The sequence below is a fragment of the Rhodamnia argentea genome, chromosome 4 (genome assembly GCF_020921035.1).
Source record: "Rhodamnia argentea isolate NSW1041297 chromosome 4, ASM2092103v1, whole genome shotgun sequence".
Taxonomy (NCBI): Eukaryota; Viridiplantae; Streptophyta; class Magnoliopsida; order Myrtales; family Myrtaceae; genus Rhodamnia; species Rhodamnia argentea.
In genome coordinates, this window is record NC_063153.1 from 17,836,457 (window position 1) to 17,858,894 (window position 22,438).

Genomic DNA, 22,438 nt, shown 5'->3' on the forward strand with positions numbered 1-22,438 from the left:
ACTCATTCATCAAAACTCATCACCGAATAATTCCTAAAGCATTCCAATCTTTCAACAAAACAAAGTCAATCTCGGGAGTGTTTTACCTCTGCTTATCTTGAATTTCTTATCATATAATGTACATACTCCATTCATGACTAGAAATCCAGACGACTAAACACGATCTTAATAATTCATCAACAAAAGGCCTTCAAAGAATCTCTTGGATAATCGAAATATCCTAAATACCCCAAACGCCGTCAAAACCGCAAAAAATCCCCTAAGTTCCGACAAAAGAAACTATACATAAAATAAAATAAAAAAAGCCTTTCATGTTGAGGGTTAATATTGTGAAAAACCTCAAACCGATACATATGATAAATTTACCCCAAATTAATTTTTAGATCACCAAAAACACGAAACCAATACACGTGATAAATTTACCGGAATAAAATTACGAAAAAATAAAAATAAAAATTACTGGTCCGGTTTCGCACGGGGAGCCGGAACCGAATTGATTGTTTTGGAAATTGGAAGTCGCCCGGAGACAACCGTCGGTTCCGTCCCATTCAGTCAACAACAGACCGACATTGGGGGAGTCCAGTCAGCAGTAGCACAGCTCCACCAAAATACCCCACGGGGCAATATAGTCCGAGCCGTTCCTCAGCTAAGATGTCAATGGAACTCGTTAAGGGAGGTGCTTTCGCTTGCTTCACGGTGGAGTGTGAGGGCTGAGGGCGGACAAGCCAGACCTGCCTGAACCCCCCAATTTGATTACAGCGCTGATTGGTTTTGGGGAAAGATGCCTCTAAAGAAAGAATTGTGCAGAAATTTTCTGCGCGGAAGGTTTGTTACTTTACTGATCGATTGATTGATGATTTTGTTGCTCGGTTGTGTTGTGCTTGTCAATCCCTGTTGAGTTGAGTACCATCTATCTCGTATTCTATCTCCTTGACAATGGAATTTGCCCAGTAGCGCAAAAAACCTATCGCTTTTCCGTACTTGGATTTAAGATGGTTCTCCAGGTAAGTGTTCTACCATGAAAAACTAATCCATTTGTGATTTGGATTTGAGATGGATGTACCTTGTGAAGTTTACAGTTTAAAGTTGTATGCCTTTTCCTCCACTTCTCTTCATCTCGGATGTTAATTTGAATTCTTGCAGCTGTCAGTACGGCGAAAGGTGTAAATTTCTCCATGAAACTCAGCAGCAGTTCCGGCCTAGTGGCTCAAACCAACAACAAAAGCCCAATCCTTTTGGATTTGGTGTTCAGAGTAGCTCTCAGCCAAGAGCAGCTGCTGACTTTGCGTCGAAGCATAACCAGTTTAAGGTTCTTTCCCCTTTGTACAGTTGAAAATAGAGTTGGTTAAGATATCTCTGGCCAGTTCCAATGAAGATTCCGTTTATATTACAAGTATTGATAATTTCACCTTTCGGTTTCGAGATCCTGGAATCATTCTAACATCTATCTCATATCTGATTCAGCCATTCGAAAATAAGTGGACTCGCTTCTCTCCTATTTCGAATGCTTCCGTCACTCCATCACATCACTCTGATAATCATAGTCAATCGGGAAATCACAAGTAAGTCCTTTGCTAATTGTAGTCCCTCCAAGCAGCTTGATAACTACGTCCAACTTTTTCCTGATTTGAGAAGTCGTGCCTAATTATTTGCTCCTTGTTGAGAAGATGCACAGATCCGGAGTCCTGCAAACGAGTAATTGTTGAAGATTTTGAGCATGAAAGACCGTCATGGAAGCTTACATGTTATGGTCATTGCAAATAGTATGTTTATCTGTAACACCCCTCAGATAAATTTTAGTAAACGTTTGTTGTTATACATATTTATATGCATGTGTTGCGTGAGCTTGCGCTTAATGCAGAATAGTGGTGTCTTGGTCGATTTAGTTTTGGTGTCACCAAATCCTAATTTTCACAATTTTTAATCATGGCTGGCAATTTTGCTGTCAAGAAGTGGTTTCAAGTTTCAACACAATGTGCTTTATGCTGGCGAGAGCTAGTTAAATTTTCTGCCTATACACGGGATCACCTCTTTGTCAGGGAGCTTCCTTCTAGCACAATGGGGGAGTTTGCTAGGGAGTGGTAAAACTAGATTAATGGGATCTACGCAATTCTCTGAAGGAAGAGGCTGAATGATGCAGTGCTAAGTATGCCTGGAATTACTAAGTAGTGAATGATTGCAGGCTTCCAGCATCATAGATCCATTTCCTAAAGAGATGGAAATATTGATAGATTTGTCACCCACACAGTGCAAAGCCTATGACTAGCGCAACTTAGGACTGTCGCAGAGCTCAAGGGTCAGTTCTTTTGAACTGTCATGGTATGGCTTGTACCTGGTATTGCTTGTGTTAAGTACCACAGCATCCAGGAAAGTCAAGGTTATCAACATGCATGTGCTCAGGAAAAGGAAAAGAGAAAAAGCTTCACTGGAAAGATATATGTTCGAGAAAACATTTTTATGGCTAGTTAAGAATAAAATAAGTGAAAGTTCTTTAAGGTGGTTTAGGTATCCAATAAGAAGATGTGCTTTCTAGATATGCAGTGTCCGATTCTATCATCTGTTGATATCACATTAGCGGCAGGTCAACATCCACGTATGCATCAAATGTCTAGGTTGACAAACGGGTAATGGGAGGTTAGTATATTGCTTGTATGTTTTTTTGTTGGAAGCAAACTTGGAAAAGCATCTAGAGTCAAGGTTTTCCGGTTAATGGCCAAATTAAAGATGTAATCTTGACATCAAAAGGTGCTTATTTACTTTAATTTTCTGCATATTGCAAGCAGTGTGGCTGCTTTTTTGGATTTACTTTGTGGAACGTGATCTGGTGAATAAACATGTTATTGCATAAAATTCAAAAAGACAGTTGCTTTGACTCACAGTTCAGGACAATTGTCTCCTGCAGTGCTCCGTGTGATATTAGTGGTGACATTAGCTATGAAGAATTGCGGGCTGCGGCATATGATGATGCTAAACGCGGGTTGAGCTTGCAGTCAATTGTAAGAAGTTGACTGCCTCATTTCATCATTGTACTACAGAATTCTAGTGCTTCTAGTGTCCTTGATTTGGTAAATACATAATAGTAATTTTTCAAACCGCATTAGTGGAGATGAGATGACCAACATGCTGTTTAGCCTATTACTTGTTAGTAAAGTACCAACAGACTTATGAAGTAACCAGTGTCAAGTTCATGAGTAGGTTATCAACTTTGAAATTTTATTAGTGACCAATCAATATTTCAACAGTCAATTTAGGTGACCTATTTGTACGAACAGATCATCTTTGAAAGAGAGGAAAAGTGTTGGTAGCTGGATTTCTTCTGTCAGAATGGTGGAAAGAGTGTGACCCATCATCTGCTGTTAGATTATAGATGAATCAGACAGATTTGGACTACAGTTTTCACACCATTAGGGGTGAGGTGGGTTGCAATTAGAACGGTACAAGAGGAACTTTGGACATGGAAAGCTATCTACTCGTGCTCAGGGAAGAAGCAAATTGTCAAGACGATTACTCACATCTTTTTTAGGCTCATTTCAAAAGAAACAACATGAGAGCTTTTCAAGAAGAAGTACTGTCTTGGGATTCTTTCAGCTTTAAGACGGTTGGGAATTATACAATTAGTCTTTCATTCTCAAGTTTTTGTATATGGGAGGCTCCCATCCGACTTTACTTTGATAAAATTATGCTTTGCCTTCAAAATAAAATCATTTATTTGCTACGAATGGCAACCACTGAACGCTACCTAGCTCAACTATTTATCTTTCTAATACTATCTTGGCAACATTAATAGTGTTACCAAAACCAAAAAAGCTTGTCTCCCAAATTTGATGATGCATTCATGTGGTACTCTGTGGAAGATATTGAAGTAAGTATCTAATTAGGTTGCTTAAAAAGTGTCCTAGTTGTGAACTCATTTCTTTCATGCTTTCTGTTCTTTGAGTATTCTTGATGTCCTGAAGCAGTTCTCTTTCTCTTAAACTTTGCTTTTACTTATGCAAATAAAGAAACTTAATATGAACAACTCAAGCTCATTAGTATTTAACATTGAAGGGTTGAAAATTTGGTTGCTGGCATGGGCGAGAGACAAAATTAGACATTTGAAGGCATCTCTTTGTGAAGGAAATGCTTTGATAGCTATGTATGATAGCTTCGTGGTTGACCGATTGATATGACTGCTCTCCGCATTTGTGAAAATTGGTGGTTATAACTCTAATAGTAAATCTATATTTATTCACCATTTTTGTGTGTGTGTGTGTGTGTTGTAATGTATATCTGGCACTTCCTATGGTAATTGTTAGATCATGTCCTTTGTCCAATTCCAACAAGGATGAGTTTGCCTTTTGAAGTGCTGAATATCTTATTTAAATTTTGTCAGTAGACGTATGATGGATGAACCTAACTTTTGACTTTTTCAATTTCAAAAGGTGGTTACTTTCTGCTTTTTCACCCCTTCATTGCCATCCAAAGAAATGATGCTTGATTTCTTTGAATGAATCATTTTATTGTAAGGATACACGATGTTCTATTAAAAATCATGAACAAAAGACTGTTTTTTATCATTTCGAGAAGCTATAAGTATGAGATTGAACTTTTCCCCCTACATCAATATTGCTATAGTAGTGGATTCAATTGACAAGCTAAGCTAGCGCTGATGCTAAAGGCTGTTATGGTTTCTTGTATATGTGAGAGATGGTGATGCCGTGGTGGGAAACAAGTATTTCTATTTTACCTTAAAACTCTAGATGTGCTATTTTCACATATATTGATGACTTGCTGTGTGGACTGACTTGACAAAAGTAGCTACTTGGCATCCATGACCATTTAGAAGCTACAGCCTGTGACTTAGCTAACTTGCTCATGCTTTAAGAAATAGGTTATGACATTCATGAGAGGGCTGAAACTGGAGTGCTGCTGTGGTTTTGTTCAATTTGTCAATTTTAAGGGTGTAAGAGAAAACCATCACAAGAAATTTACTGATTTGTTCTAGAAATATGCTATTTTCATTCCATTGCTGCCATGATGACTGAGCAGATCTCTCTCTACAGGTCGAGAGGGAGAGGAATGCACTTAACATCAAATTATCTGAGTTTGAGAATTTGCTTCGCAGCCCGTATGTGGCTTCACCGTCCTCAACTGCTAGCCAAAGCGCACGCCTTGGTTTTGGGGCAAATACATTCTCATTATCAGCTCAAAATACTGGCCAATCTGTGGCCTTGAATTTTGGTGTGCTCCATGCGTCATCTAGTGCTGGGGGATCAAGGCAAGGATCTTCCTGTTCCACTCTGTTAGGTAGTCATGGGAGGCAATATCTGACTTCCTCTTTAAAGTATTAAATGGATATCAGTTGCAAAAAGATGAGTGTATTCTACTGGTTCTTGTAAATCCTGTGTCAATGCTCGACTTGAGTTCTTGTACTGACCTGTTGCTCCCCTCCAGTCCCTATGTGCCTTCAAACACTGCTTCGGGGAGTCTAAGTTCTTCTTCAACTTTGCAGCAGACTGCAAGTGCATTTGGACAAAGTTATTTGCCCTCTGGAGGTACAGGTTCTTTTATGAGAGACTGTTCTTCTATTCTCCTAACGCAGCTATAGGATGGGGACAAAGAATTGGTTTTTTCTTCTGTGATTTGTTGTGTCAAACAATGGCAACTCATTTCCGATCAAAGCCTTAGCAATCTGGGGTCGAGTCAGTTCTTGAACGTAGTAGTTGGTTCTGGAGATAATAAGATGTATTTTGTCCTCAGATCTTGAGCATCAAGGGACATTTGGTGATACTTCACTTTAAAGGTTTTCTAGATTTTTAAGAATCTTAGATGACACTTTCAGGACTTGAAGGTGACACAATATTAGATAATTTAGTGATATCATTGGAATTTGTGATTCCATTGACTCTCAGAAACATATGACTTGGCAAAATTGATACCTTGAAAGGAATTGTGTGGGCTCCCTAAGCTTATTCTATCTGCAAATCTTAGGGGCAGGTCCTCTCTCTCTCTCTTTTGCTCCCTCCCTTAGAGACTTTGCATTGTAGATCTGTTGACATTGTCAGATTCCGGAAATTTTGTCGAGGTTGTGCTGTCTATCTTACCAGCGAAGCTTGTCACTTTTCCTAAGGTATAATCACCAGCCTAAAGAGGCACCACCAATCAAATTTGCTTTCCAGCTCTCTAGAAAGATGTCCTTCAGCCCGATCAATTAGTTCCATCATCCTGAGATATCTGAGATTCAGAGGCAATTCCTCTGGTGATGAACCTAGTCAGGATCAGTCTAGTTTGGCCCTCCCAATTTGGTCTGTTGCAAGGAAATTGGATTTTGATCAAGGCCCTTTCTTTGGATTAATCAATATTTCATGTGTAGAAGCTTGTTTTAGTCAAAACTATCTTATCATCACTCTGCTGCAGAATCAGCTCATTTACAGAATCACTTAAATTCTTAGCCACTTTCTTCCCCCTCTCCCCCCTCTCCCCCCCGGGCCAAACAAAAAAAAAAAACCTTCCTCCCTCCTCCCCAGCCAGCCTAGAAAAAAAAAAGACAGTGGAACTCTGATACCTCCTCGTGAACGTCGTCCACATAGCCTTTGTAATGAATAACTGGCAGTAATCTAACTCGCATGTGATCTAGTTATACGAATAATGAACTTGCGTGGATTATTAGTGTTGCATGGGTATTGAGTTTTAGCCATAGTCCTGCCAACTTGAACATTTTATGGAAGTTCTTATCAGAATATGTAGCTTTAACAATGGTGGCTGATTATTGCTGGAACTGACTCCTTGTGTGCATAAACAGTGTCACAACAAATGTCGAATTCAACAAACAACAATTTTAGCATTGTTGTTGGACAAAAAGCTGTTCATGATCAACAAAAGTAAGTATACTGAGAATCCTTGTTTCATTTGTTTTATACTAACTCCATCTTATTTATCAGTACTATACCATAATCTTTAGACTCCGGTTATAGCCTTTGTTGGAACGATCTCACTGGTGAACTAGTTCAGTTGATTTTGGCCAAACAAGAAAAGGTTAAGTTGATAAGCTGTAACAGTTATGTAATTTTTCTGATGTGCAACTGTTTTGACTCAGTCAGGATAAGTTGATCTCTTCATTCATTTAGGTGGTGTTAAATGATGCATCAGCTCTGCTTAATTGTTTGTAAACTCAACATGTAATTTACATATATAAGATCTTTGACATGATTCACATTGGTAATTTACATTTGTTTTGTTCAGTTAAAAGGACTCTACCGAAAGTGACTTCTAATGATTGCCTATTGAACATTGCGGATTTGTGAGATTTTCTTACAAATCTCTGGTCTTCATCCTTCAGAAATAATGTGCATCAGAGTGGGCATGAATCAAGAGATGCCATTGTTTGGCTGAAAGAGAAATGGAGCCCTGGAGAGGTAAAAGATTCGGGTCACATGATAGCAACATAAAACTGTTAAATACTTCGTAGATGGTTGGTTTTAGTTTTATTTTGACCTTTCTCTTTCTCTATCAAACAGATTCCTGAAGAGGCGCCTCCCGACACATTCATTTAGAAGGCCATATTCAGATTATAGGCATGGCTGTCATTTGTTTTTTTCTTTTAATGCAGATAGAGTCCAGCCAACCTTTTATTATCTTTTGCTTCAGTATTTCAAGCGGCTTGGTAGGTTAAAATGATTAAAGATCAGATTTGCTTGTGGTGTTGGGATGAGGCATCCATGGGGATTCCGCAATGTTTTGAGGGGAGTTTTTCCATAATGTTTAGTATCATTTTTGGTGGAAACCATGGATTTGTGTTTCCTGTTTTAAGTTTTCGCATTCGATTATTAGGTTATTGAGGAAAGGGAAGAGGATATATGATTGAATGGATGATGTCAAGTGTGATACAGCTGAGTTTATGGGATATTCTTTCTCCTGCTAGAGCCCCGTGATTTTTAATCTCGACCAATCAATCACCCATGTAACGAAGAGCGGAGTTATATAGGTATGTTATAATAATTAACTTGAATTACCCATTGTCAAACAAATTGTTTTGTAAAGTGCTACTAAGCAACGATTGAATTTTCACGTAAGGTCTTACTGGTGGATGAAGTGTATTAAAATAGAGAACAGATAAGAACCAGTTGAGCTCATATGTGCGAGGCGGCAACTAGAAAGCAAAACGGCAACACCACCCACCATCCATCCAGTAGAAGCAATCTTAGGAGGAGCAGGTCAAAGTATTGTTATCGTACCAAATGTACCTCACCCATCGGCTGGGGCCCCCAAAAGCTCCTTCGCCAGATCTATGGACATGACTTCCGCCGCACAACCCATCACCACCCGGGTTAAAGCCGTGAATGTCATACCTACACTTCGAAGTGGCTCAAAGTGACGGAGTTGTACTTAGAACCCCACGGTTGACGACAAGGACACCGATATCCTCCGCTACTACTATGGCCACAGCATCAAAAATCACCATTGAAGCCTCTTCTTGCCCACCCGCAAGTGTTGTTTTATACAATGAGATGAAAAATTGATATTGGTGAAGGACCATCTCGTTTCCAATGTCTGATATCTTGAGAACCTTCTCTTGTCAGAAGATTGCTTCATCACTGAAGTTATCTAACGTTCTAGCGAGCTCTATCAATTGTTCTTTTGGTGTAGGCGTAGTTGAGTACCAAAATGATACCAACTGAACTTAAATGGAGAACTAGATTGATTTAGATTGATGAATGATAGGCATAAATGTGTACCATGAGTTCATATGATTAACGAAAACAAGAGTAATCAACCAGGTAAGGTGAACTAGGCATAAGACCAAGGTAAGACATATGAGAGTAGTACTGGAAATCCCACTATGAAAACTATGTCAACTAAAGTGCTTTCATGACTCAATTCCTACCCTGCTCACTAAATCTCTCCATAGACAATTGCCACACATAACTGGAGTCGCTACAAAATAAAAACCATGGCTGATAAGATAATGATAATCCCACTTTTTCACGTACTTCCAACTAACACAGTTGAAAAATTATACGAAATAGCATTACATGCTGATTAACACTGGAATCGAATAATGAATCCAAATGTATTCATTCTATTTGATATGGTTCTTCCAAGCCCTGAGCGGGCTGAGCACTTAGCACAGAATTAATAGTACCGCTTCTACCACTTGCGTAGCTACTAGACAAAAAAGGAACTCAAAAGGCAGAGCTACAAGAAAGCATCTACTGAGCTAACCATCATATCAATGCCCTGATTCAAAATTTCCACGGAAAATAATATTTGACAGCTCTGCGGTGGGTAAGTTTTCCTACATTAATAGATATCAGATTTCTTGAGAGTGGCTAGAGGAACAAGAACAACAATAGCTTTCGAAGAAATGAGAGAATACTTAAAAACTTGACTCCGAATATATGGACAAGAATATACAAATCAACATGCTCCATAGGTGATGGGTCTTTCTGGTTAAGAGCCACAACAGATAGTAGGCTTCTTGTGCATGAATGCACCACCTCCTCCCCTTCGTCCAGGAAAATCTGAAAGCACCTCTTGCGATTCCCACACCACTCTTATAAGCAACTGTTCTTGTGATCCTTGTGAAAATTCTATTCAGCACTATTAAGTTGCTTTACTATTTTTCACAGTCCTGGTTGTGTCAGTCACCAGAAAAAAAGAGGACGCAACTGGCGGTAACATGAATATCATGCCACTGAATTTGGATTGGGCACTGGAAAACCGAGACACTAGTAAAAGTCAAATAGACTCCTCAATCAAGTGTACACAGCATAATTAACAGTCACGGTGACGTATAAGCAAAGAACACAAGTATACACACATTTAACACCTTCATCGACTACAACCAAAAAACAAGTATTACCCGACATTCACGTTTTTCCACTGATATAGTCAATAGATTTTCCCTTATCACAAGAAACCCACTAGGCAGACGATTTAAATAGAACTTTCTCGTCAGAATCCCTCTTCTTCTTCAAGACCTTGTATCATGTGTGTCGCCATGGCTTATTTCCTGAGAACTCAAATCAATCCATAGTCATTGGTTGGGTCATGCAACACCTGAAGCGAGCTTTGCGAACAGTGGTCAGGATTTCAGTCTCTGCATTCTCAAGCATTCTCACAACTTCAGTGAAAGGAGGCCTGACATCTGGGTTGGCATCCCAGCATCTAGTCATGATGTCACTGAGAATCGGTAGACAATCTGTGGGGATGATTGGACGGACACCTTTGTTGACCACGGCAAAAGCTGCCTGCACAGCCGTCATGTTTTGGAAGGGAAGCATTCCTGTGATTAGCTCCCACAAGACGATGCCAAAACTGTATACATCCACTTTCTGTGTGTAGGGCCTGTGCTGGATCATCTCTCTGCACAAATATAAGAAGTAAAGAAATGCAATCAAGGATAGACAGGCAGAATTGGAGAATATGAAGACTGGAACATATAAAGAGGATTTCTCACAACCCAGAAAGCTACTTTGATGATGTTTTCTATTATTAGCTCTCCCGAGATTGGAAAATTTGAATAATATATGGAGAATCTCTTGTCATTGCAACATTGAAAGATAACAACTGGGTCTATGACCCAAAAAAGCCAGCTTGTGTCAGTTACAGGATACAGTACAGTAACATGTTGGATGCAACAATAGCCATATCAAGCCCGATAGGGCCTTCTCAGTCCCTTTCCTACAATTGTACAATGACATTATGTCCTCTCCAGCAAGATGAGTTTTACTTGGTCAACTAGGTCTGCCTTGAAAGTCGCAGATGACCAGGAACAAACAGTAGCGAGTAAGATAACAAATACATCAACTATATCACGATTAATATGATGGGGTAGCAAATTCCGGTTTCTGTCATCTTCATCCTTACTTCCAAACTTCAATTGAACTCATGCTAACAGTATACAAAATGAATGTCGCCAATCCACCGTTCCCATGACATACTAGTATTCTATTTCTAACACACAAAAAGGGTAACATGCCCACCACTAAAGAAAGTATGACATTGCCAAATAGAGATGTGGCCAGCTAAATGGCACATCTTGCAAGCCACATGGTTGAGGTGTGAGGATCCACAACATACTCGGTCGCCTACTTACAGACCAATATTGAACTGAGATGCAATGAAAATGTGTTCAAATTAAGTAACAAAAGGGAAAAAAAAAATAAGGCCAAGTGGTCCCAATCACCCCAAACTAACATAAGGAATTGAAATACAAATCCAACTCCAATTAAACACCCTCACAGTCTGCACTGCAAAAGTTTTAAGTCAGATGTTAGCCAAATCAAATGCACAATAGAAGAATAAGCCAGGGTAAAAAAACCAGGTCAGGTTGCACCATCTTTGGGAAGTCTAGTCTGGTATTTGGTGGCCAACTCAGCATAACCTGATAAATCACAATCTTCTCGCAGAAGGGTCAACTTTGCAAGCAAACCCATCCAGCAACTGATTGTTCATCACATACATAACATTTTAGCTAGAGATCAAGAATTAGAGCTACTCTTAAAACTCCTATATAGGAATCGGCCTAACTAAGGCATTTGTTCCTTTCAATGTCACTTTGTGCATAAAGGACTATTTATTTCAACAAGTGGGAGGCAAGGAGAAGGAAAGGTGAAAGGCTCCAGAGAAGAATCATTAGATAAAAGGACAAAACAGTTTTTAACTTTTTGCTAGAGCATAAAGCAATTTAGTTAATGCCCCTTCTTTGACTTTCAGCCTTCCATCGGCAGTCGGGAGGAAAACATCAAATTGGCATTTGAAATGTTCTTTTAATCGTGTATATTCCTAACAAAAGCTAATTTATAACATTTGCTGGGAGGAAATTTTCTTTGGGAGTTTCATCTAAGAACAACCAACCAACCAAACACAAGGCAAATTCAGAAATTGAAGAATAACTCTACTATGCAAGTGCCAATGCCTCCAGAACGCAAAAGCATAGTGAAGTATCAATTTCTTCAAGACAACCACAGAAAGTTTTAATGAGCAAGAGATAGGAACAAACAAGTTAAAGCTTCTCCCGCATGACATTCTGAGTTTAAATATGATCAACACTGAAGAGAACAGTAGTGAGTAATCTTACGGGGCCATCCAACGGTAAGTCCCTGTCTCGGGGGTCATTCCTTCGGTCTGGACCTCAATTCGAGCAACCCCAAAATCAGCAATCTTGATTGATTTATCAGAAAAAATTAGGAGATTGTCAGATTTTAAATCTCTGTGGATCAAACCAAGCCCGTGAACGTACTCCATTCCCTTAGCAACATCCAAGGCCTGTCTAACAGCCAATTTCAACGGAACGGACCTATTGTGCCGTTTCATCAAAAACTGCCGAACTGAACCTCCTTTTGCATATTCTGTAACAATGCACCAGACCATTGGCTTACGGCATGCACCAATGAATCGGACAATATTAGGATGCTTCAATGTGGCCAACATCATGACTTCTTGCTGAAACTGCTGCTCCATCAGCTGCGCCCTTTCTGGATCATTCTCTGGCCTCTCCAAGATCTTGATGGCAACTTCCTCGCCATTGTAAGTACCTCTGTAGAGCTTTCCAAAAGCCCCTTGCGCAAAAGGTGCACCCATATTGAGTTTCCTCAGATCGATAGTCCACTCGTCAAAATTTTCAAGTCCCAAGGTTGGAGAACTGTTATCCATAAGAGCTTGGGCCAATGCATCATCACTCAAAGCATGCGTGACTCTTCCTCTGTGATTCACACTCTGGGCAACAGAATAGTTGTCATTGGCACGCCGTCGCAGGCCTTGGTGATTCAGAATGCGAGTATGGGAATCACTAGAGTCGACACTGCTGTTATCTATGGACATCGCAACAGACCCTCCACCATTGCTTGTTTGGAGGCTTCCAAAACTCTCTATGGACATGTTGGAACCCTCGCTGAGTTTGTGATAAAAGGCTTGGGACGAATCATAGAAATTGTTGTCATGGTTCTTCAGACCAATAATCCCAGGAAACTTCTGGCCGGCCTCCAACATTTCCAAAGTCCCAAAAAAAGCACAGGCTCTCAGCCTCAGTTCAGTTCATAAGCAATTTATAACTGGAGATGTCAGTCCACAGTAGTAATGAAACCCTGCAAGAGTAGCAAACCCATTTTTCAGCATCATCTTGCCGATTGAATCTCACCCATCGCAAGATTTTATCGAGGGAAGACGGGGCAATAGGCTTGGTGCAACAAGGGCTAGCGCAGCTGCTGGTGCGAAAACATACGATGAAACTAATTGGTCCTACGAAAGAGCTAAATCTAGAGTAAAAATCGGACGTGAAGAACCCAAGGAAGCGCCGAGAGAAGCAGCACGCCCTAGAAAGTTCGATCCTCTTAACTCAACTTGTGCCCGATATGCGAACATATCCAGAAATAGAATGAAGGGACGAAATAGGAGAAGCGGGAGCGAATTTTAAGGAGAGTGAAAAGGCGTAATCAGGCAAATTAACAGTAGAGACAAAGGAAACAAAAGAGGGGGAGCTGCAAATCGACGGCCCCTCGAGGAGGAGCAAGCGGATTGAAGGAGAGCATACCTGGGCGGTGGGGGGAGACCACTTTGACTTTGGGCAATTGGATGAAGGACAAGTGGAGGAGAAGTAGGACTGCCTTCACACGCCGGAATCTGATCGAATCTGATCTAGCCCAAAAGCCACAGCGAATTTTGAGGGAAAAGGAAAGAGATGGTGATCAAAGAGAAGAGGAAGAAGAAGAAGAAGAAGCTGCAATGGCAAGAAACAGTGGTCTTCGGGTCTTCGCTTTTTGGCTCATCTCCGCTTTTGCTTCTTTGTTGTTATTTACCCTTGGCTCCCTCTTGGAGTCCCGGTCCGACCGAGCAGGCCTATCGTGTGAGCACTCACACTTTACCCTTTCCCTCCCTCCCACCCCCCACACCACTCCCAACTCCCACGTGGCAAGGCAGTCGATCACCAGCTCGCTCACTGGGCCGGGCCTCCTTTTGCTTAAAAGCCCCAAGCCCATTCGCACCCCTTCGTCCGCTGTTCGGACTTCGATTTTCATCCTCGGACCCATAAACACATGATTCGATTAACATTTTTATTAAATAAAAAAAAAAAAGGGATTCATTTCATTTGTTTACGTTAGAAAAAAAACAAACAAACACACACACACACATTGCTGTCGAATGATCCGAAAATATCCAAGGCAATGAGACATATTAATTTTTCGACATCCTCCCGAAACTGATTTTTGGGATCAACCAATTAGTTTTTTGTTGGGAATAAATTCCCACCTCCAATTTTCCTTTTCTATTCGCATATGACTAACTTGAAATTTTTCTAAATCATTCGCCTTTTAAAGTTGGCCGAATCGAAAGCTCTATCATTTGTTATATATATATGCATGAGAAGTCGTAAAACCGAGAAACTGGCATATTTGGGTAACAATGAAAAATAAAATAAGAAAGAGAGAGAGTACTGAATCAAGTGTACATAGCATAATCAAAGCAGTTAAGTGACGTATAAGCCAAGAACGCAAGTATACACACATTTAATACCTTCTTCCACTACAATTAATTCTACTTAGACCTGGGTTTGAACTCCCGTCACAACCCCTCTTCCTCTTCCTCTTCCTCTTCTTCTTCTTCTTCTTCAAGCCCTTGTATCATGTATGTCGCCATGGCCTTATTTCCCCATAACTCGAATCACTCCATAGTCATTGGCTGGGTAATGCAACACCTGAAGCGAGCCTTGCGAACAGTCGTCATGATTTCAGTCTCTGCATTCTCAAGCATTCTCACTACTTCAGCGAAAGGAGGCCTGACATCTGGGTTGGCATCCCAGCATCTAGTCATAATGTCGCTGAGAATGGGTAGACAATCTCCGGGGATGATTGGGCGGACACCTTTGTTGACAACTGCAAATGCCGCCTGCACGGCGGTCATGTTTTGGAAGGGGAGCATTCCTGTGATTAGTTCCCACAGGACGATTCCAAAACTATATACATCCACTTTCTGAGTGTAGGGCCTGTGCTGGATCATCTCCCTGCATGAATATAGGAAGAGGTACAGAAATGCAGCTGAGGATAGACAGACAGAAATTCGGATAGTTTCAAGACTGGAACATACACAAAAAGATTTTCGCAACCCTGAAAGCTAATTGGTGCTTCTTATTAGCTCTCTCGACATCACAAATTTGACTAGATATGCAGAAGCTCGTCATCGCACCATTAAAACACGATATCTGGGTCTATGACCGAAAAAATCCAGCTTGTGTAATCTACAGAATTCAGTACAAGACCTGCTGGATGCAAGAATAACCATATGAAGCCCAACAGGGCCTTTGAGTCCCTTTCTTTCAATTTCAATAATGTCAACACATCATTTTCAGCAAGAGAGTGTTCTAATTGTCGCCTGGGTTGGCCTCGAAGATTGCAGATGGCCAGAAACAGACGGTAACTAGTAAGATAACAAACACATTGATTATATCCCGATTAATATGATGGGAAGAGCATTCCACTTTTTGTTGTCTTCATCCCTATTTCCCTACTTCAATTGATATCACGCTAACACTGCACAACCATTGGAAACCACTCCACAGTTCCTATTGTCATAGGAACTTCCTACTACAAGCAAGTATTCTAATTCTAACAGAAAATAGGGTGCCATGCCCTACCAGCTATAGAAAACATGACATCTTATAAGGCCAAATAGACAATGCGGCCAACTACATAGCACGTATCGAAAGCCACTTGGCAGAGGCGAGAGGGTCCACAACGTGTTCAATCGTCTACTTGTAAACACACATGTTGAATGGAGATGGAACAAAAACAGATTTAAATTAAGTAACAAGAATTGAAAGGAGAACCAACAGTCCAAATCATACCGGATTAACACTAGGAATTGAAGATACAAATCCAAAACACCCCCATAGTCAGACCCTGAAAATTCTAATTAAGATGTTAGCCTCACCAAATCCATTGCAAAATAGAAGAATAAGCCACGGGGGGAAAAACCAGATTGGGTCGCATTATCTTAGGGAAGTCTAGGGTTCGCTGTGACAGCATAACCTGATAAATCGCAATCTTCTCACAGAAAGGGTCAATTTTGCAAGCAAACCCATCCAGTGACTGATTATTAATCTTGTCCATGACATTTGAGCTGAAGATCAAGAATTAGAGCTACTGATATATGAATTGGCCTAAGGCATTTGCTCCTTTGAATGTCACTCCATGCATAAAGGACTAGTTAATGTCTGTTGGAACAAATAGTGGGAGGCGAGGGGGAAGGAAAGGTGAAAAGTTCCAAAGGTGACTCATTAGATAAAAGCACAAAACAGTTTTCAACTTTTTGCTAGAGCATATAGCAATTTAAGTGATGTCCCTTCTTTGACATTTCAGCCTTCCAGCAGCGGTGGTAGTAATACATCCAACTGAAATCGACCTGTTCATCTAATTGCTTCTATTCTTCTAAAATCAGACTAATTTGCAGTGTTTGTGGCAAGGTGTTTCTCTTTGGAATAGGGTAAAAACATTGTAAAATCCAATGAAGAATAAGCCTACGCAAGTTCCTAATGCCACCAGAATGCAAAAGCATACTTGGGTACACGTGGTAAGCAAATTATTCTAGACAACCAAACAGAAAGTTCTAACGAGCAAAAAATCAGGCACAAACAAGTTAAGCTTCTCCCACATAGCATGCCGAGCTTGAATATGTTTGACATTAAGTAATTAGAGCTCCATATTTGAGCAGTGAAGAATCTTACGGGGCCATCCAACGGTAAGTTCCCGTCTCGGGTGTCATTCCTTCGGTCTGGACCTCAATTCGAGCAACCCCGAAATCAGCAATTTTGATTGATTTATCAGAGAAAATTAGTAGATTATCAGACTTTAAGTCTCTGTGGATCAAACTAAGCCCGTGAACATACGCCATTCCCCTAGCAACATCCAAGGCCTGCCTGACAGCCAATTTCAATGGAACGGCCCGATTGTGCCGTTTCATCAAAAACTGCCGCACAGAACCTCCTTTTGCGTATTCTGTAACAATGCACCAGACCATTGGCTTACGGCATGCACCAATGAATCGGACAATGTTAGGATGTTTCAATGTGGCCAACATCATGACTTCTTGCTGAAACTGTTGCTCCATCAGCTGCGCCCTTTCTGGATCATTCTCTGGCCTCTCCAAGATCTTGATGGCAACTTCCTCGCCATTGTAAGTACCTCTATATAGCTTTCCAAAAGCACCTTGGGCAAAAGGTGCACCCATATAGAGTTTCCTCAGATCGATAGTCCACTCCTCAAAATTTTCAAGTCCCAAGGTCGGGGAACTGTTATCCATAAGAGCTTGGGCCAATGCATCATCACTCAAAGCATGTGTGACTCCTCCTCTGTGATTCTCACTCTGTTGAACAGAATAGTTATCATTGGCCCGCCGTCGCAGGCCTTGGTGATCCAGAATGCGAGCATGGGAATCACTAGAGTCAACACTGCTGTTATCTATGGACATCGCAACAGACCCTCCACCATTGCTTGTTTGCAGGCTTCCAAAGCTCTCTATCGACATGTTAGAACCCTCGCTGAGTTTATGATAGAATCCTTGGGACAAATCATAATAAGTGTGATCATGGTTCTTGAGACCGATAATTCCAGGAAACTTCTGACCGCCGTCCAACATTCCTGAGTCCCCAAAAGTACCGGTGCTCAGCCTCTGTTCAGTTCATAAGCTACATGAAACTGCAGATGGCAGTCCACATTTGTAATTAGACCCTGCAAGAGTAGCAAACCCTAGTATAAGCATCATCGCGCTGGGAAGATCATCAATCAAATGACTATCGAGAGAAAACCGGGCAATACACTTGGGGTGATAAAAGATCGCGGCGCTACTGGGGGCCTAAAGAATACGATGAAATTTTATTACCGCTAGAATTGGTCCTCCAAGCAGCTAAACCTAGACCAAAAATCCGAGCGAAGATCCCAAGGAAGCTCCAAAATGAGCGGTACGCCCCCACATATTCCGACCCTCTAACTTCATTCATGCCCGAATTGAGGAGTAGAGAAGACATATTCAGAAGTAAAATGAAGCGGAAATTGAAAAGAGACCATTTGTCGGAGAGTAGGAAAGCCATGTTAAGGGAAATGACGGAAGAAAGAAAGAAACAAACAAAGGAGGGAGCTGCAATCGACCAATGCAGGAAGCTGATTAAAAGAAAGCTTTACCTCGACTCGACGGAGAGCACTTTGACTTGGGGAATTCGAGGGAAGCACAAGTCGACAGCTACGACTTCCCCTCACTCAGTCGGATCGAATCTAATCGAATCAAATCTAATCCAGAACCACAGGAGCGAATCTAGAGAGAGAGAGAGAGAGAGAGAGAGGTGATCAAGAGAAGAAGAAGAAGAAGATGATGATGATGATGATGATGATGATGAAGAGGACGAGAAGAAGAGGAGGAGGAGCTGCAATGGCAGGGAACAGTGGTCTTCCTTCGGGTTCGGGGTCTTCGCTTTTTGGCTCATCTTCTTTCTCCTTTTGTTATTACATTACTCTTCAGCTCCAAGTCCCGGTCCGAGCAGGCCTAGTGGCATCGCTTTTCCCAAAAACTTCAATTTCATAACAATTCCGTAGCAGTATCTAAAAATGCTGACATTTCACTTCATAAATATTCAAGCAAGATGTGTTATATAAGATAATAAGACATAGCAATAATTGGAAAAAAAAAATTATGATCTCCGAAAAGAGATGTTATTTTTTAGTACGAGCAATGTAATGAGTTTTATTATGCACAAGACATAAATTTTTTCAATTATTTTATTGACATAACGATTACTTTCGAATGTGATTTTAAATCTTTATGTTACAATTGTATTTATTATGTTAACGAACCTTTTAGACAACAGCGACTAAGCAATCAAAAGTGGTGACTTCGATTGCCGCACACAATTATTGCTGTCAAATGGGATTGCTCATAATGAGGGTTTTTCGTTTAGACCACCTCGAAAGGCAATCACTAGTACTAGAAGACTATTGACGTTCAATTCATCGAAGGAGGTGAAGTTCGACCCAAAAAAAAAAAAAAAGATAGAAAAAGGAGGGGAGGTCTGGCACAGGCTGCTCGTGTTTATTTTTATTTTTTATTGATTTTTCTATTTTTAAAATCTTAGGCTGTTTAATTATTGAAAAAAAAAAGGAAATTTGAATTTGGAATTCCAACCTTTCTCGTCTCACTCTGTCTTATAAATGGTCTTGTGATTCGAGTGCCTTAAAAGCCGTAACTGTTTGATGACAAGATGAAGTGTGCAATGTCCAAAAAGGCCCTCAACCTCATGCATAAATTTTTTTACGATGGTTGTCGCTTTACCTGGACGGATTTCTATTTATTCCTTTCCTCGAGAATAAAGCGTCCCCATGGAATGAATCAGTCGGTCCCCTTCGCCCGGCATTATGAGGCTCCCTTAATAAAAATGGATGTAACATTATTATTCCCTTATGTTTTACATCCATAGTGGCACGATTTATCATCTAGCCCAACTCTTCCGTGACATCATTTGACTCTCTCTCTCTCTCTCTCTCTCTCTCTCTCTCCCGGCACTCCTCAAGAAAACAGCAATAATGATATCAAAGACTACGACAGACAACTGAGAAATGAAGATTGAAAAGTGAAATGTATTTCAATTTGATTTAGTCGTGATAGGATGCCTTAAATTATATGAACGAAAGATTTCGTGATGGTATTCCATTTTTCTAGTGATCGTAGAGGGCATCTTTTTCTACATAAAAATGGAACCGGAGACCAAGTTGTGTGGTGCCCAGTTCTAGGGGGAATCGGACCGACATTTTCTTTTCATTTTTCTATTTTTTAAATACAAAACCTAATATTCTAAATATCGAAGCTTGCGGCATGTAGATGTAGTAATCTCTCACTGAACTTGGTCCGTCAGGGTAGATGTAATTTTTCAAGTCTCGGCATGCTCAGACTTCAAGGTACAAAACTTCACTTGCAGGCTTCGTGAGATCCCCCTTCCTTTCATCTTCCACAGCAGTTCACGTATCCACGAAGAGACCCAATTTGAGAATTATTCATCAACTCTCGCCATGAATTCGAAATTCAAGAATTCAGGAGCAATATTTGTTGTGTTTAAAATCTTCAACAAGTCAAACTCAACCGGCTTTATTAAACCGCTTGGGAACCGAACCGGATCACTCAATCTAGTATGGTCGGGAGGGACCTCCGGTCCGATCCACGGTTTCCCGAAACCGGGAGCCGATTACTCTCGCCGGCAGCGGCTTGGTTATTATACCCTTTTCCATGCTCTTAACGACTTAATGTCACGTAGTTCCAGTGGATCAGTGGCTTGATCTCTATTTATATGTTAACAACTTTTCTTTAGGAGGTTGTTGAACTCTTAGTGACTTCACTTAAAGAGTACAAATCTTGAATTTGAAAGAATTGAACTTGACGTGAGGGCTATCCACACTTGTTGGGCTGGGTCTGCCTCATGGGCCCAGCTCGTCATCCTATAAATGGAAAAACAAAGAGAAGAGGAGCAGCTGAACGGTCGTGGGGGGACCGCAGAAAAAGGAAAAAAAAACAGAGGGACAGAGGCCGACGGTTTTGAGAGGAGACGAGGCAGCCAACTTTCGGGAAGAATCAACGGTGAAAACTCGTTGGAATCAGATGTTTGTGTTCATGAGATCAAAAATCTACAAAGGGAATGTTCCAATTGTTGAAATGCTTTTTCAAATTCTCTCAATTTCTCTGGCAATGGTTAAATTTGGTGTTAATCCACTATAGCGCTACATTGTTAATGTGTTGAGCTTCAAGTTGTGTGATGAGATGAACTATTGTGCATCTTTCCCGCATTGGGTTTTTCACGAAAAATTTGTTGGTGTTGTTGCTACCTTGTTTCCAGCAATATATTTCCTGTCTTTGAGGTTGACATTGCTTGACTATAGTAGCAGGTTTGCTCTTGAGGTAGAATTGTTAGCTTTCTCTCCAATAAAGTGGTATCAAAGCCAGTTTGAAGGTTCTAAAATTATTTGGAAGAAACAAGTGGCGCCGTGTTTAAGTTAAATGTCTTAAATTATTCCATTGGGGAAGCCTTGGACGGAAGAAACAGTGCATTGTAAAGATCTATATCATCTTCTCAATGGGATGAGGTTAAAGGAGACGAGAAAGATAAATAATGGGAGCAAATGTACTGCAAATAGTTAGCTTTGTTCAACGATGGATTGCCAATAGTGTTTTCCATCAGGTTGGTCAAGAAACAAATGCTGAAAATTGGGAAATAAATTACAAGATCTTTAAGGGCCTGCATGACGACCATTCTGATTTTCTAATTCTGCTCCCCGAAATAAATAAGGATGAGAATCATTTTTGACGACGTAAATGATTCTAATTCTAATTCCGCTTCCAAGAACAGTTTTGAAGGAAAAATAGGAACAAAAAAAAATTAATTTTGGAAAAAAGAATTACTTTTAAGAATCACAAAACATAATGAAGTCTCGCATCTCTCACTTTTCCCTTTCGGTTCTCTTATCATTTTTTCCTCAACCTAAAACAGAACATGGTCTCATTTTCAAAGAAAAATATACAAGATAACAAAAAATTAAAATTAAAAGAAAAAAGTTTGAAAAAAATTGGAAAAAAATTCTAAACAATCAGGAAAATTTCAGAAAATCGCTAAAAATAGAAAAAGCTTAGATTAGGCTAATTTGACCTATTTTTCATAAATTTGGCCCTAGATTCCCTAAATTTCATAAATTTTTTTTTTTTTTTTTAAGAAAATCATAAGCATCTTTGAAATTAAACCCGAATCACATTACTCTAAGCTCTTAGGGCTTCATTAGTATATTATGCGATTTACAAATGTCATGATTCCTTGATTGTGCACTTGATTTCATTGGTTGCGATTTGCTTAGGTTTGGGTACTTTAGACTTAGTCTAATTTTAGAAAATTTAGAAAAAGACAAAAACAACATGTGTAAACACTTAGCATTGGCTTACCTCATTAATTTAAAAATGGATTGAAAATTTGCATGAAACACGTTTAGAAAATACTCAACGTCGGTGCCAAAAAGGAGTTTGTGGAAATAATGACATAACCAAGTTCCCGGACCTGGATTTATGTGGTTGCGTAGAATTGAACGGTTTCTCCCGACCGTTTGATAAGGTTTTCGGTCTACCTTCCTAAAAAAATGATGGAAACTCATTTGCATGTACACATACACATGCCACCGACCACACTAAGATCGAATTTGATATTCCCTCATTGCAATTTGATATAAGCTCGGGAGAGCTCAAGCAAATTTGAAATCACACGCTAACCCAATATGATCTCTCTTTTCTTAAGCTTAAAATGATTTGTTATGACATGGCAATTAAACGAATTAACATGAAAAAATGTTATATGCAATATGCAATATATTATACAAGAGAATCAATATGAATTAATCTTCAATTAATTCAAAATGTAAGATAAAATTTCAGAAAAATCAATTCTAAT

General features: G+C 40.1%; 3 protein-coding genes and 1 long non-coding RNA gene across 10 annotated transcripts; 2 read left to right on the plus strand and 2 right to left on the minus strand.

The window, feature by feature from the left end:
- The first annotated feature begins 562 nt into the window (after positions 1 to 562).
- Positions 563 to 8,608, plus strand: LOC115744475 (zinc finger CCCH domain-containing protein 16). Of its 5 annotated transcripts, none has more exons than XR_007198260.1 (10): positions 563 to 825; positions 1,144 to 1,309; positions 1,465 to 1,562; positions 1,668 to 1,763; positions 2,903 to 2,996; positions 5,043 to 5,257; positions 5,434 to 5,534; positions 7,319 to 7,394; positions 7,810 to 7,892; positions 7,936 to 8,608. XR_007198260.1 is itself a non-coding variant. In XM_030679686.2 (10 exons), exons 1-10 carry the CDS (start codon positions 782 to 784, stop codon positions 7,530 to 7,532), a joined length of 1,005 nt encoding a protein of 334 aa, XP_030535546.1. In that variant the 5' UTR covers positions 563 to 781; the 3' UTR covers positions 7,533 to 7,895. The 5 variants fall into 5 exon arrangements, 2 of the variants coding, with proteins under 2 accessions (XP_030535546.1, XP_030535547.1); XR_007198259.1 differs by lacking the exon at positions 7,936 to 8,608 and adding an exon at positions 6,782 to 6,864 and having other exon boundaries at positions 7,810 to 7,895; XR_007198258.1 differs by lacking the exons at positions 7,810 to 7,892; positions 7,936 to 8,608 and adding exons at positions 6,776 to 6,864; positions 7,497 to 7,532.
- A 1,093-nt stretch (positions 8,609 to 9,701) lies between these two features.
- Positions 9,702 to 13,742, minus strand: LOC115744474 (serine/threonine-protein kinase STY13-like). 2 transcript variants are annotated; one of them, XM_030679683.2, is made up of 3 exons: positions 13,516 to 13,742; positions 12,062 to 13,070; positions 9,702 to 10,344 (listed from the first exon to the last, which is right to left on the minus strand). In XM_030679683.2, the coding sequence occupies exons 2-3, from the start codon at positions 12,970 to 12,972 to the stop codon at positions 10,005 to 10,007; spliced, it is 1,251 nt and encodes a 416-aa protein (XP_030535543.1). In that variant the 5' UTR covers positions 12,973 to 13,070; positions 13,516 to 13,742; the 3' UTR covers positions 9,702 to 10,004. The 2 variants fall into 2 exon arrangements, with proteins under 2 accessions (XP_030535543.1, XP_048134248.1); XM_048278291.1 differs by having other exon boundaries at positions 12,062 to 13,067; positions 13,514 to 13,742.
- LOC125314917 lies at positions 11,455 to 11,827 on the plus strand. Its single transcript, XR_007198261.1, has 2 exons — positions 11,455 to 11,569; positions 11,638 to 11,827. It is a non-coding gene; the product is annotated as an uncharacterized LOC125314917 (long non-coding RNA).
- A 605-nt stretch (positions 13,743 to 14,347) lies between the features above and the next one.
- LOC115744473 (serine/threonine-protein kinase STY13-like) lies at positions 14,348 to 18,437 on the minus strand. Of its 2 annotated transcripts, none has more exons than XM_030679682.2 (3): positions 18,158 to 18,437; positions 16,700 to 17,702; positions 14,348 to 14,980 (listed from the first exon to the last, which is right to left on the minus strand). In XM_030679682.2, exons 2-3 carry the CDS (start codon positions 17,608 to 17,610, stop codon positions 14,641 to 14,643), a joined length of 1,251 nt encoding a protein of 416 aa, XP_030535542.1. In that variant the 5' UTR covers positions 17,611 to 17,702; positions 18,158 to 18,437; the 3' UTR covers positions 14,348 to 14,640. The 2 variants fall into 2 exon arrangements, with proteins under 2 accessions (XP_030535542.1, XP_030535540.1); XM_030679680.2 differs by having other exon boundaries at positions 18,153 to 18,437.
- Positions 18,438 to 22,438: the final 4,001 nt, after the last annotated feature.

Excerpts from the sequence above, each read along its gene's own strand:
- LOC115744473 (XM_030679682.2), bottom strand. The coding sequence starts at position 17,610 with ATGTTGGACGGCGGTCAGAAGTTTCCTGGAATTATCGGTCTCAAGAAC. Across the intron at positions 14,981-16,699 it reads ACTTACCGTTGGATGGCCCC|GGAGATGATCCAGCACAGGC; the intron begins GTAAGATTCTTC and ends ATATTCATGCAG.
- LOC115744475 (XM_030679686.2), top strand. The coding sequence starts at position 782 with ATGCCTCTAAAGAAAGAATTGTGCAGAAATTTTCTGCGCGGAAG. Across the intron at positions 826-1,143 it reads AGAAATTTTCTGCGCGGAAG|CTGTCAGTACGGCGAAAGGT; the intron begins GTTTGTTACTTT and ends GAATTCTTGCAG. Across the intron at positions 6,861-7,318 it reads GCTGTTCATGATCAACAAAA|AAATAATGTGCATCAGAGTG; the intron begins GTAAGTATACTG and ends TTCATCCTTCAG.
- LOC115744474 (XM_030679683.2), bottom strand. The coding sequence starts at position 12,972 with ATGTTGGAGGCCGGCCAGAAGTTTCCTGGGATTATTGGTCTGAAGAAC. Across the intron at positions 10,345-12,061 it reads ACTTACCGTTGGATGGCCCC|AGAGATGATCCAGCACAGGC; the intron begins GTAAGATTACTC and ends ATATTTGTGCAG.